This window comes from Babylonia areolata, chromosome 1 (assembly GCF_041734735.1).
Source record: "Babylonia areolata isolate BAREFJ2019XMU chromosome 1, ASM4173473v1, whole genome shotgun sequence".
Taxonomy (NCBI): domain Eukaryota; kingdom Metazoa; phylum Mollusca; class Gastropoda; order Neogastropoda; family Buccinidae; genus Babylonia; species Babylonia areolata.
Window position 1 is genome coordinate 3,171,086 of NC_134876.1, and position 13,392 is coordinate 3,184,477.

Consider the following 13,392-nt stretch of genomic DNA (forward strand, 5'->3'; position numbering starts at 1 on the left):
CAGATACCTTCCACTGTGCTTCCTCATGTCGCCCCTCTCTCTTCGCTGTTAGCAGTTCCTCACCAAGAAACCCAAACCATGGACACGCCACCTTTCTGGACGACACCCTGCAATGAGATGCAGGGGCATGCTTGTCCAGTGCTGCCTGAAGGGCAGTGTTGTACTGGTCAGCTGAACAGTCCAAAAAGCACTGAGTCCAGATTTTAGGTCGTCACGAAAAGCTGCTCTCTATAGCACGAATGTTCCGCACACTGCGATACACTTTCACAGAGGAGGGGAGGTCTATGTTGAGGACACTAACTACACACAAAATTAATGGTCAGACTCAAGTCATGATTCACATCAGATGATTGATGAACTCCATCACTGGGCCTCTCAATCACCAAATCAAGAGTACGACCATGCTTTTGGGTAGGTCCATGTACAGTCTGAGAAAAGTGCATGCTGGATATGTTCTTGTTTCCATAACCCAGCAAACGCTGACATGGATTACAGGATATTGTGTGAATTTGATCCTCTGCGTGCGTATACACATGAAGGGGGTACTGGCAGGTCTGCACATATGTTGACCTGGGACATCGAAAAAATCTCCACCCTTTACCCACCAGGCCCCACCAAGATTCGAACCCGGGACCCTCAGATAGAAAGTCCAACACTTTAACCATTTGGCTGTAATGTTCCATTGATAACTCAGGAAATGCCACAGTGGAGCCTGATGACACGAGATCATCATATAGATGATATTTACAACTTTATCAAGTATTTATATAGTTAACAACATTTTTAGCCCAGTCAAAGATTGTCAAACCACTTGTAAATTGCAAACAAACTCCGTTTCGTTTCAAGACATATTTTGTAGCACACATTTGACTATTAGATGTTTTTAAGATAGTCATACCATCCTGTAAAATGCAAACATACTTGGTTTTATTTCAAGACACATTTTGCAGCACACATCTACAATACTGGACTTCCTTCTCAAAAAGAGCTAAATAAAATGGCATTTCACCTGTAAAACCAGGAGCAGAACACACTTAATTCAAGACATGTGCCATACATTTTCCAGGATGTGAAGCTGTTTATGAGAAAAAAAAAGAAAAGAATGATCTTGATTATAGATTACTTACAAAAGTCAATCTATTAATAATCATGGTCTCTATTCCATCAAGATTTTACACATGTCACACACACACTCCAAGGAGTTTAGAAAAGTGGAAAACCGAGTTCAAGGGAGACGATCGGGGCTACAGTTTTCGAATGATGGAGTAGGGTTATTTCCCTTGGATATGTCACTAGTTCTTTTGAATTTTAACTCTCTCCATACGAACGGCGAAAGAGACGACGTTAACAGCGTTTCACCCCAATTACCATCATCAAAATATTGCAAGCGGAAGGCTCTTATACTGAAGAGGTGAATGTTGACAAAGAATACCACAGTTCTGACGACGGAAGCTAAAGGTTGGGTCATTCAGACACCCACTGGACATCCGAGGTGTCTGTGTAGAGGAGAAGAGAGGACTGGTCGTACTGAGTGAGTTAAAACTCGGATGTAAAAAGGTTGCCCTATACGATCGATCGTTAAAGCTCGTGTATTATTTACATAAAAAGTCAGTCAATCATCGATGAATTAATCTCTGATCCATCCATCCTTTTTCTTGTCGATGATCTGGTAACGATGCAAAAACTGAGGGGATTTGGGGTGCCTTGATGTACTCATGCATCTACACCCATACATCCACACACAGACATACACACACAAACACCGACACGCGTGCACGGAAGCACACACCCTTCACCCCCCCCCCCCCCCACACACACACAAACATCTCAGTTGTTGTTGTTTTTATCTATGATGTTGATGTAGCTCTTTTAAATACGGCCCAACACTCGGCTTATATCACAGACTGACATAAGTTTACATTTGGGCAAGCAGCAAAGTGAGAGCTGTATTATCAAGCAGCAAAGTGAGAGCTGTATTATTTCTCCAGTCAATTGGAAATCATTTACAGCTTAGTCATTTGTGAAAGATTATGACTCTCAAACTAGGAGGCAAAATTGCACTGGCTCTTAGTGCTGCAGCCTTGTGGGCTGGTTGGCCTTTGGGAACCATCCCAACGCCGACTGTCCTAAAACCCTCTTGGCCGAGAGAGTGGGGATGTAACTTGGGCAAGACACTCTCCACTATAATCAAATTCTAGCCCAAATAGTCGGAACAGCAGTTGCCTCCTCTGCTGTTCTGATGGTCATAGTCGGACACGACTGACTATCATATATAAAATATTGTAGTAATTGTTTGTGATGGTGGTGTGAGAGTAGGGTAAGGGTGTAGATTGTTGCTGTTGTTATTGTCGTTACTGTTGTTGTTCCTAATGTTGAAGTAGTTGTTGTTGGTGGTGGTGGTGGTTGTGGCATTGCTATCACATCAGAACAAAAGATACTTCATAACACGTTGAAATTAGATTATATAAATGATGTCATTTTATGTGTCCGTTGCGGCAGTCCAGGAACATATACGTTTAGAAGCACGCAGGTAAATACAGACAAAATATGCATGTAAAAAGTGCACTCACACACATACGCACGCGCACACACGCCCACACACCCACGCACACACACATATCATATATGTGTGTAGTTTATGTATGTATGTATATATATATATATATATATATATATATATATACTGATATATATATATATATATATATATATATATATATATATATATATATGCCCAGTGTATATATGGTCACATACCGACACTCATTCACCGCACACATACATACTGACACACACACACACACACACACACACGAACATACGTTCATTAACCAGTTCTTACCTAATAACGTTTCTGTCACTAACTGTTTCATTCAGTGCATAATGAATTAACACAACCCTTTAATACACCGTTCATTAACGCACATCGTTGACTGACATATCAACTGCTAATCGGGCATAATTACATCCACCCAGTGCTGGCAGGAACCAAAGTCTGAGAGAAATTCAGAGAGACAGACATGGAGAGAGACAGACAGAGAAATGCAAATAAGAGAGAGAGAATGAGAAACAGCAAGTGACTGAGACTGGAAAGAGACAGCTCGAGAAAGAGAGACAGAGATATACTGATACAGAGAGACAGGGATAGAGAGATACAGGCGGGGGTTGTTGGGGTTGGGAGGCGGAGTGGGTGGGTGGGGGGGGGGTTATAGGCATGGAGAGAAAGACACAGAGTGCCTCACACACACACACACACACACACAGAGCACTATCAAAGAAACCCTATCCCCGTTCCGTGTGTGTCATAATTATGTCAGTCACCAGTGTATCGTTTGATCTGTTGACTGTGGTAAAGACCGTTCCTGTTCGGCCGCCTCTCACTTTCATCTTTTACAGTGGGTCAGAGCTATTTCTCCTAATGAAAGAAAATGACATTGGCATTTGTGTGTGCGCTGCGTCTGCGAACACACACACACACACACACACACACACACACACACTCCTCATCAAGCATGCATGAAGACGCACGCACGCGCTCACACACACACACACACACACACACTCACACATAGATCTAAACACACAATCATGAACACACACACACACACACACATACGCGCGCGCGCGCACACACACACACACACACTCACACATAGATCTAAACACACAATCATGAACACACACAGACACACAGACACACATATATATATACACACACACGGCACACACACACACACCCTGATGCACGCGCGCGCACACATATACACATAAATATACACACGCACACACACGCGCACACACACACACACACACAAACACATACACACACATACGCGCGCGCGCGCACACACGAGTTGGGTTTATGCGTCGGTAAGATATCCGCTTTTTCCTACGTTTTGAAACAAAAGTGGCGCAGCATTATGGATCAGCCCGCACGCTTGAAACTGGAACTTTCGACTGAAACACTTGTTCCTTTGCTAGTGCCTGAAACCCCCGTTTCGTGTGTGTACGCACGCAGAAGATCAAACACGCACTTTTAAGATCCTGTAATCCATGTCTGCGTTCGGTGGATCAGATATGGAAACACTGAAGAACAACTCAGCATGCACATTCCCGAAAACGGAGTATGGCAGCCTACATGGTGGGGTAAATAAACAAAACGGTCATACGCGTAAAAAAAGAAAAAAGAAAAAAAAAAGAAAGAAAAGAAATTACATGTCTGTCTAAGTGTGTATGTGTGCGTGACTGAAATCTGATTTAATGACACAGGAAACGAATGATGAGCGCCCATTGGCAGCCGTCAGTCGGCTGTACCCACGCAGGCAGATGATCGCGATTTTGTAAAGCGCTTACAGCTTGGTCCCCGACCGAGGATAGGCACTATATGTAAGTATCCAATATCATTCATTCATTCATCATGTACTTTCCGTCAAACCTAGTGTGCCCGTGCAGTGGAACGGTCTCTACGTCAGTTCTAGCAGGGCAAATTGTTTTCGGGAGGGGTCGTATTTACTGATGACAGTTGTCAGTGTAAGTAAAGGGATAATGACCTCTTTGCTGCGGAAGTGTGGCCTAAACTCCCCTTGATGCCGACGGGACCCAAAGGTTCGTTTAAAGGACCTCTCCAATGCATTTTTGGAAGCATTGAGAGTGCTGACAAAATCACAAACTAAGCGTGTGCTTGTGAAATACTTTGTTTTGTGTTGTGACTGGTTTGTTGTTGTGTAAAAAAAAAGAAAGAAAAAGAAAAAAAAAGAGAGAGAGAGAGAGAGAGAGAGAGAGAGAGAGAGAGAGAAAAGAAAGAAAGAAGAAAAAAAAAAAGAGAGATCATTGGTTCATACACAAAAATACCTTTGTTTTGATTTCCCCTCAGCTAGTGCGTGCGTGCGTGCGTGCGCACGTGTGTGTGTGTGTGTGTGTGTGTGTGTGTGTGTGTGTGTGTGTGTGTGTGTGTGTGTGTGTGTGTGTGTGTGTGTGTGTGTGTGTGTATCAAAGGTTAAAATGAAAAATAAAACTACTTGGGTACGGCCACGCAGCGGGATAAGTGGCCTTGCTAAAACAATACTCCAAGGAACTGTTTAAGGCGGAAGACAGAGAGGAAAAACAACAACAACAACAACAACAACAACAACCCAACCATGGACTGATATCACTGTATGGACGGTAAAATCACTGATTTGCTGAAACCCAGGCTTTGTATTCTATTTATTCTATTCTTTTTTTTTTCTTTTTTTTTCCTCACGCAACACAACTAACAAACCTGGAGGAATCTGGAGAAGATTTCTTCTGTGCCCCGCAGCGACTCTTCACAACCGGGAGAGAAGTAGAAAATGACTTTAAGAAAAAAAACAACAACATCCTACAGAGACACAGAACTCAGATGATTTAATGCACAAGGCCATATGCCCATGTTACAGGGACGAGGACAAAAAAAAAAAAAAAAGAAAAGAAGAAGAAGAAAAAAAGAAGAAGGAAAAAAAAAGCAAAAAGAAAAAGAAAAGCAGTGCAGCAAAAACAAACGCCAAAATCAAGTAAACAACACATTGAATACATATCTGTACACATACAAACAATAGTACAGACATACAGACATACACACACACAGCAGTGTGATTGTCCTACAGCGACACACAAGACTGAAGAAGCAAAAAACAGAAGGAAAGAGGATGGGGAGAATTAAAGAAAGAGAGAAGAGGGAACGTTAACAGAAGCGGAAAGTACTAATTGATTAAACTTACACAGTAGGTCTATCATCATTCAAAACCATTAAAAATCAAAAAGCGTGAAATTATTCTTCAGTTTGCTTAAAGCCACCCTGTTCTTATACTACACCGGAGAAAAACCCAAACAACAGCAACAACAGACACTCTAACAAACGGGCAATAAAATACAAAAGAAATAACTCAGTAGCAGTCGTGCAAAACTTTCACTTTTGCGTGAACTGACGACAATCACACCTCAAATAATAGGTTTTTCAGTGAATCTCATATTCCAAACCGAAACATTGTCGACGTTCTCCTTATATGCATATCAAAATCTAAAACCTTGGAGGCGTTTTACAGTTACTTCTTTGCCGAAAACTACATTCCTTTCCAATGGTAATTGTGTGTTTAAAAAAAAAAATATGCCACCTATAACTGACAAGCCTATGTTTAATTACTTTTATTTGAAAACTGAAATTAGATAGTAAACAAACAAACAGCAACAACAACAACCCCCCCAAAAAAACAAAACAAAAAAAAACAAAACAAAAAAACCAAAAAAAAAACCCCAACAACAACAAAAAACCAAAAACAAAACAAAACAAAAAACAACAACAAAAACAACAACAACAAAAAACAAAAACAAACAAAACACGTGCACAATCAACACTTGTCTTTTTCCATTCATAAAAACGAACAGAATCAAAGATTCCTGAAAGAACGTGTGTGTGTGTGTGTGTGTGTGTGTGTGTGTGTGCAGGAGGAGCATCCAAACGAATGAGTGCGTGTTAGCGTTAGTCCAGAAGTTGTGCATGTCCTTGTGGATTTAGAAACTGGTACTGAAAAAAAAGGAGAAGAAATAATGGTTAAAAACCAGTTTTCGAACCGGTACCCAGCTCCACTGGGCCATAATTTATCTGTGAAGAGGTCAGGGTTGTTTCTCCTGTCAGTTGAAGTCCAGTAATGAGACATGAGGAAATGCAACTAGCGACGTTTACCGCAACTCTTAATGTCAGCCTGTCGTTTCATTTCTCGTCAGAGCAATATAAGCCGAGACTGACAGACAGACAGACAGACAGACAGAGAGACAGACAAACAGACAGAGAGAGACAGACAAACAGACAGAGACAGATGGAGCGACAAACGGATTACTTAATAGAGAGAGAAAGACAATCTCAGAGAGAGAGAGAGAGAGAGAGAGAGAGAGAGGTGGGGGGAGGGGGGAGGGGGGCAGTGTAATGTCATGGGCCATGAGGTTCTTATGACATGGGTGAATGAATCAACATATTTTCATTGCATAACAAACATTAGAATAAAGTAATAATTATACATGGTAAAAACAATTTTTGAAACGAAACAACAAAACAAAAAAGAAAGTTATTTCCTGGAAGAAATTTGTAGCAATCAACAGTTCACCCAACGCATCATTCATTCACCAATGAAAGAGATTCCATCAATCATTACCGTGGAAAAGGTCAAATCAAGCCATGCAGCTTGCAGCTGTGAGCAGTGATTTTTGCCTAATCTTCAAAGCTTCTTATAAATTTTGCCATCAAGTTTATTACCTCGTGGTCTTCTGATGTTAAACATGCTAAAGAATTCTTCAAAAATCACACATTCGTTTCTCAAATCATCGTCTGATTTGCAATGACACATATGTAGCCGTGTACCCGAGTGGTTTTATAAAATGAATTTCATCATCAGCTGTGGAGTCACACAAAGGGCATGGACAATCTATGGACGTTCCTGGCATAAACCTTTTTTTTTTGTTGGCATTAAAGCCAACAGTTCTTAATCTAAATTGTGGAAGCATTGTACGATGCCATTTGTCCGTTATAACAATTAGGAATTTTTCAGTTTGGAATATACTTTTAAATGAATGGAACAAGCTGTACTTATCTTTTCTTTCCATGTCTGAATGCTACTTTTGTATAAACATATCAAGCAGTCTGCATTTAAATTCTGAAATATGAGTTTGCTACCCTACACCTTGACACATCCACACTATTGCAAAAGCATTTTCTGACAAAACGTTTCTTACACAATAAGTCCGATTTTCTTTTCCTTTCCATATTTTGGTTAACATCATATATTATGCCCGTTTATAAAGTCTACTTTGTGGCAATTTTGAACATTTTTTCAAGCAATACTTGATACACTTAACGTAAGTTTTCAGATATAAAGGATATAGCCCGGTTTCACCATACAGAACTTTCTCTGAGGCACATGCTGGAACATCTAAAAAACAAACGTTTAACTGCAAAAGTATGTACTCTTTCCATCTGCTCATTTTCGTATCATCCCCAAATTTCAGCTGTATGAGTAAGTATATCAAACATTCTCCAGAACACATTGACATCAATACAGTTCAACTTTCTCATTGTCTTAAGTATTTCCAATGCATTTTTCTTACCTTTACGACAAGTTTCATCCCATGCCAAGTTAACTCACTCAGTACGGCCAGTCCTCTCTTCTTCTCTACACAGACCCCTCGGATGTCCAGTGGGTGTCTGAATGACCCAACCTTTAGCTTCCGTCGTCAGAATTGTGGTATTCTTTGTCAGCATTCACCTCTTCAGTATAAGAGCCTTCCGCTTGCAATATTTTGATGACGGTAATTGGGGTGAAACGCTGTTAACGTCGTCTCTTTCGCCGTTCGTATGGAGAGAGTTAAAGCCTGATTTGGTTATAAGCAGTAAACCAAAGTACTTATATGAATGTACAACTCTTAGTTCTTCATTATCATGATACCATTTCTCACAAGCAAACAAGTGACCTCCATTGCGAAAAAGTCATAACGTTTGTTTTATCGAAATTCACAGTAAGGACAAACGATCTGCTTTTTTGCTTCTTGTTTAAAAAAAAAGAAAGATATTCAACTAATTTTGAGGTTTCAAGCAAATTTTGAGGTCAGCAAATAAAAACGAACATATTTCGACAGCATTTGGAATCATTTGAATACCATGTTTACCTTTCCTTGATAACCGAAATGCTAATTCATTAATGGAAAAAGAAAAAAAGAAAAAGAAAAAAAGAAAACATATTTAGGCTTAACAAGAATCATTGCTTTATTCTACGAGGACACGGAAAATGTCCCGATGTGCACAATTATAGCGCACGCATGCAAATATTGAATCATATACATCCCTCGGAGCTTCATAAATCTTGCCATTCACATGATTTTCCATGGAACATTCCATAATATATTACGGTTAACAGAGTCGAAGGCTTAAATTTTTAAATTTTTTTTTTTAAGTCAGCAAAAGCTATGCAGAGTTTCATATTGCTTGACAAATACTTCTGTACTAACGCAAGCAATGGAAAGATACGATCAGTGGTATTATAATCAGTAATCAGTTCTGCTTGTTCCCCAACAGTTTTTTCTTCTTCTTCTCTATCATGCTCACTGAGTTAATCTCTTGTCAATTTTGAAATATGCGAATAAACTTTACTTATTATACTTGTTAGGGCTGTTCCGCGATACATGTCGGGGCTATTACCGTCACCTTTTTATGCAATGTTATAATGATAGATTCTGCCCATTGTAAAGAAAAAGTGCCACTTTGAAAAAAAACCCCACCAAACAAAAACAAAACAAAAAACCAAAACAAAAAACAACAGCGTTGAATGAAACAGTAAGAAAATCAATAACATCTAGCATCTGGCAATAACATTGGTATGTTATAACACTTCCCCAATAACCTCATCTGGATCAGCACTTTTAGCACACTTCAAAGAGAGAGAGAGAGAGAGAGAGAGAGAGAGAGAGAGAGAGAGAGAGAGAGAGCCATCAGCATTTAAAAAGAATTGTTTTATTTATTTTTATTTTATTTTATTTTTTCATTTTTTATTTTCATTCTTTAAAAAAAACAAAAAAACTTTCTTTTTTATGTATGTGTGGTGGGAGGGCGAGACACACACACACACACAGAGTGTGCAGACGAGAGAGAGAGAGAGACAAGACAAGACAAGACAAGACAAGACAAGACAAATTCTTTATTATCGAGGATGATAGATAAGCACTGGCGCGCTTTTTTTCCATCCAGTCCCCGCCCTGAAACAGGGCCTACACCACACAATACTACATTATATGTCATTGCATGCACTACACAATGCTACTTAAAGTTATAGAATGCGAATACTATACTACATAAAGGCATAAGCATGGTAAAAATAAGACACACACACACACACATACACACACACACACAGAGGCACAAACATGGTATTAATAATCGACATTAAAAAACAACAACAACGAAAAAACGCAACAGAACACACACATACACACACAGTCACACTCTCACTCTCCCTCTCTCTCTCTCGCACACGCACACTTACACACACTTAAGCATACATTGCGTAAGTTAAAAATATATTATACTAATGTGAATATAAAACAGCAAGAGAGACAGACAGAGAGAGAGAGAGAGAGAGAGAGAGAGAGAGAGAGAGAGAGAGAGATGCCTTTTTTCCTCCCCATCGTATCGTTGCAACAACGGGTCCTTTAAATCCCACCACCCTCTCCCCTCGACACACACACACACCAACACCACCACTACCACCACCACCACCACACCATAGACGAATACCGTACTTTTCCAAACGGTCTCGCCACTTTCCAGACTGATTCATTCAGTGGAGGAGTGGTCCAAGCGTGCGCACTGTGCTTTATTCCTGTTCCACTGTTTGTTCGTTGGAGTGACTGACCGACACACACACACACGTACACGTACACACACACACACACTATGGAGCCGAGCGTCCGTCCTCCGAGCTTTAGTGTTGCAGGTCGTCTTGTTGTTGTTGTTGTTGTTGGTGCCGTCGTCTTGTGCGTGCTGCCTTGTCCCACCATAGGGGATCCGGTTCCAGTGTTGGGAGAGGAGAAAGGTATGTCTGTGTCTCTCTGTTTCTTTGTCTCTCTGTCTCTGTCTGTCTGTCTCTATATAAAATTCTATATTCTATCTATGTATCTATCTATATCTACACACACACACACACACACACACACACACACACACACACAGAGTGTGACAGAATATATGTTTGTGTGTGTGTTTGTTATCGCGCGCGCGCGCGTGTGTGTGTGCTTGTGTGTGAGTGCGCGCGCGTGCTTGTGTGTGTTGTGTGCGTGTGCGTGTGCGTGTGCGCGTGCTTGTGTGTGTGTGTGTGTGTGTGTGTGTGTGTGTGTGTGTGTGTGTTATAATATTTGAATGAATAGGACACGAGGTACAGTTTCTTGGTTTGTTTCTATAGATCGTCTTGATTACCTATGATCCATGTGAACAGTCAACAGCAGTGGGCTGAATGTGTGTGTCTATTGTTTTCTGAAAAGAATAAAAACGATCATATTTTACCTCATGTTTTTCTCGTTCCTATATCTTTGTTTTAACGACTTTCGTGGTCAGTTGTGGTCACCAGTATTACTACGTACGTGCATCTAAGGTTAAGTCATTGACAAACATGTGACTCTGTCCAGGTTGGGGGGGGGGGGGGGGGGGGGGGGGGGATGTATTGGTTTTGCTAATGTGAATTCAGTTGATATAGTTGTCAGGACCAGCTCACAACCGGATTGGTTCGATTCTCAATCATGCACGTATCTATGCACTCTAGCAGTCACTGGGCATCTATTCCACTCCCAAGCAAACATTTATACACAGAAAACAACACTTTGCATTAATTCCTCTTTTGTTTCACATAACCGAGGATACAGTATACGTTTATACACTGATCATCAATAATTATTGACTTACACACATCAAATGAAATTCTGAACACAGCATGTAACTGAAAAAAAGAAAAATCAAACTGCAATGACAATAATTATACATCATAAACTCGGAATACTCTAAACTCCTGTCCAGGTTTTCATTTACACATTCACACTACAGTTCTTGTGTTCCAATAACAAATCCAGGTTTTCATTTACACATTCACACTACAGTTTTTCTGTTCCAATAACCAATCCAGGTTTTCATTTACACATTCACACTACAGTTCTTGTGTTCCAATAACAAATCCAGGTTTTCATTTACACATTCACACTACAGTTCTTGTGTTCCAATAACCAATCCAGGTTTTCATTTACACATTCACACTACAGTTCTTGTGTTCCAATAACCAATCTGCTGGCAAGAGATGGTATAAAAAATCAAGAGTTCTTGAAGAACATTTCTCTGTCTTCTTCTCTTTTCCACTTCTTCTCGCCTAAGTCTCTGTCTCTCGTTTCCCCTGTCACCTCATGTCCAAACTTCTATTTACACCTTCACTCTCACCAGTCTGTCTTCCGAGCCTTTCGCTCCTGGACTATGGAACAGCACTCCCCCTTTTTCCTTCACATGTCCGAGTGGCTACTTTTGTCTTCTCGCTGTTACTACATGATTATCATGTGACTACTCACGTGATGAACATTTCCATTTTGAAAACTTAAAAAAATCACAAAACTCTTGCACATCAACTTTCCATATATACATTATCTTCCACCTGACAACAACAACAGGTCTTTTATACTTGAATGATATGATGATAATAAAGGGACTGTTTATTTTCAAAGCCTGTCAGTTTAGGACTTTCTTTGCTAAGGAAGAAAGCCAGCTCACACAGCCAACTGTTCCTGCCACGTATGAGGAAGCAAAAACTCTCCTCCGCAGCAGATTCCGAAGAGGCTGGGTCACCCTGAACGGAGCCTACCAGGCACACCAGGATCCCATCAGGACACTGCGGCCTCCGAGCACACCTGAAGAGGATTGGAGTGGCAGCCACATCCCTATGTGATTGCGGCCAGGCTGACCAGACCCCATCCCATATTCTCCAAGACTGCCCCCTGTATGAGAAGATGCGGCAGCAAGTCCTGGCCTGGGGGTGCTGACCTCAACACCAAGCTCTGGGGGACGGTAGCCGATCTTCGCCGGACGTCCGAGTTTGTGGCATCCCTCGGACTTCGACCCTGACTGCGTAGCTGTCGAAAGCAAAAGAAAGAAAGAAAGGACTTTCACCTAAGATGGCGAACCAGCAACATCACATCTTACGATGTTCGGTCTCCTAGTCGTCTGTATTTGTATTTGTATTTCTTTTCATCACAACAGATTTCTCTGTGTGAAATTCGGGCTGCTCTCCCCAGGGAGAGCGCGTCGCTACACTACAGCGCCGCCCATTTTTTTGGTATTTTTTCCTGCGTGCAGTATTATTTGTTTTTCCTATCGAAGTGGATTTTTCTACAGAATTTTGCCAGGAACAACCCTTTTGTTGCCGTGGGTTCTTTTACGTGCGCTAAGAGCATGCTGCATACGGGACCTCGGTTTATCGTCTCATCCGAATGACTAGCGTCCAGACCACCACTCAAGGTCTAGTGGAGGGGGAGAAAATATCGGCAGCTGAGCCGTGATTCGAACCAGCGCGCTCAGATTCTCTCGCTTCCTAGGTGGACGCGTTACCTCTAGGCCATCACTCCACACCTAAAGTCATCAGCTCGGCCCCCCACGCCCCACCCCTCGTGGACTCGCTGCTGCTGAAGGCGTCACTTAAGCCACGGACCTTGGGGCAATGCCTGCCTCTTCGCTCGAGTGCTGTCTGCTCAACCATCTCCACGATGTTGAGTTCCAAATTCACCCTGTCTTTTTAGGTTCAATCCCTCGATGAAACAAGGACACAATCCTGGACTACCCTCCTGCTGACATAGCTTGTATACATA

General features: G+C 41.3%; 1 protein-coding gene across 1 annotated transcript in view; it reads left to right on the top strand.

Annotated features, from left to right (window-relative positions):
• Nucleotides 1-10,337: 10,337 nt before the first annotated feature.
• Nucleotides 10,338-13,392, top strand: part of LOC143290889 (epidermal growth factor receptor-like) — a 17,634-nt gene continuing 14,579 nt past the window's right edge. Inside the window, exon 1 of the mRNA XM_076600445.1 lies at nt 10,338-10,592. Coding sequence (XP_076456560.1) covers nt 10,454-10,592 — 139 coding nt within the window. The 5' untranslated portion in view covers nt 10,338-10,453. The remainder of the gene's footprint in view (nt 10,593-13,392) is intronic.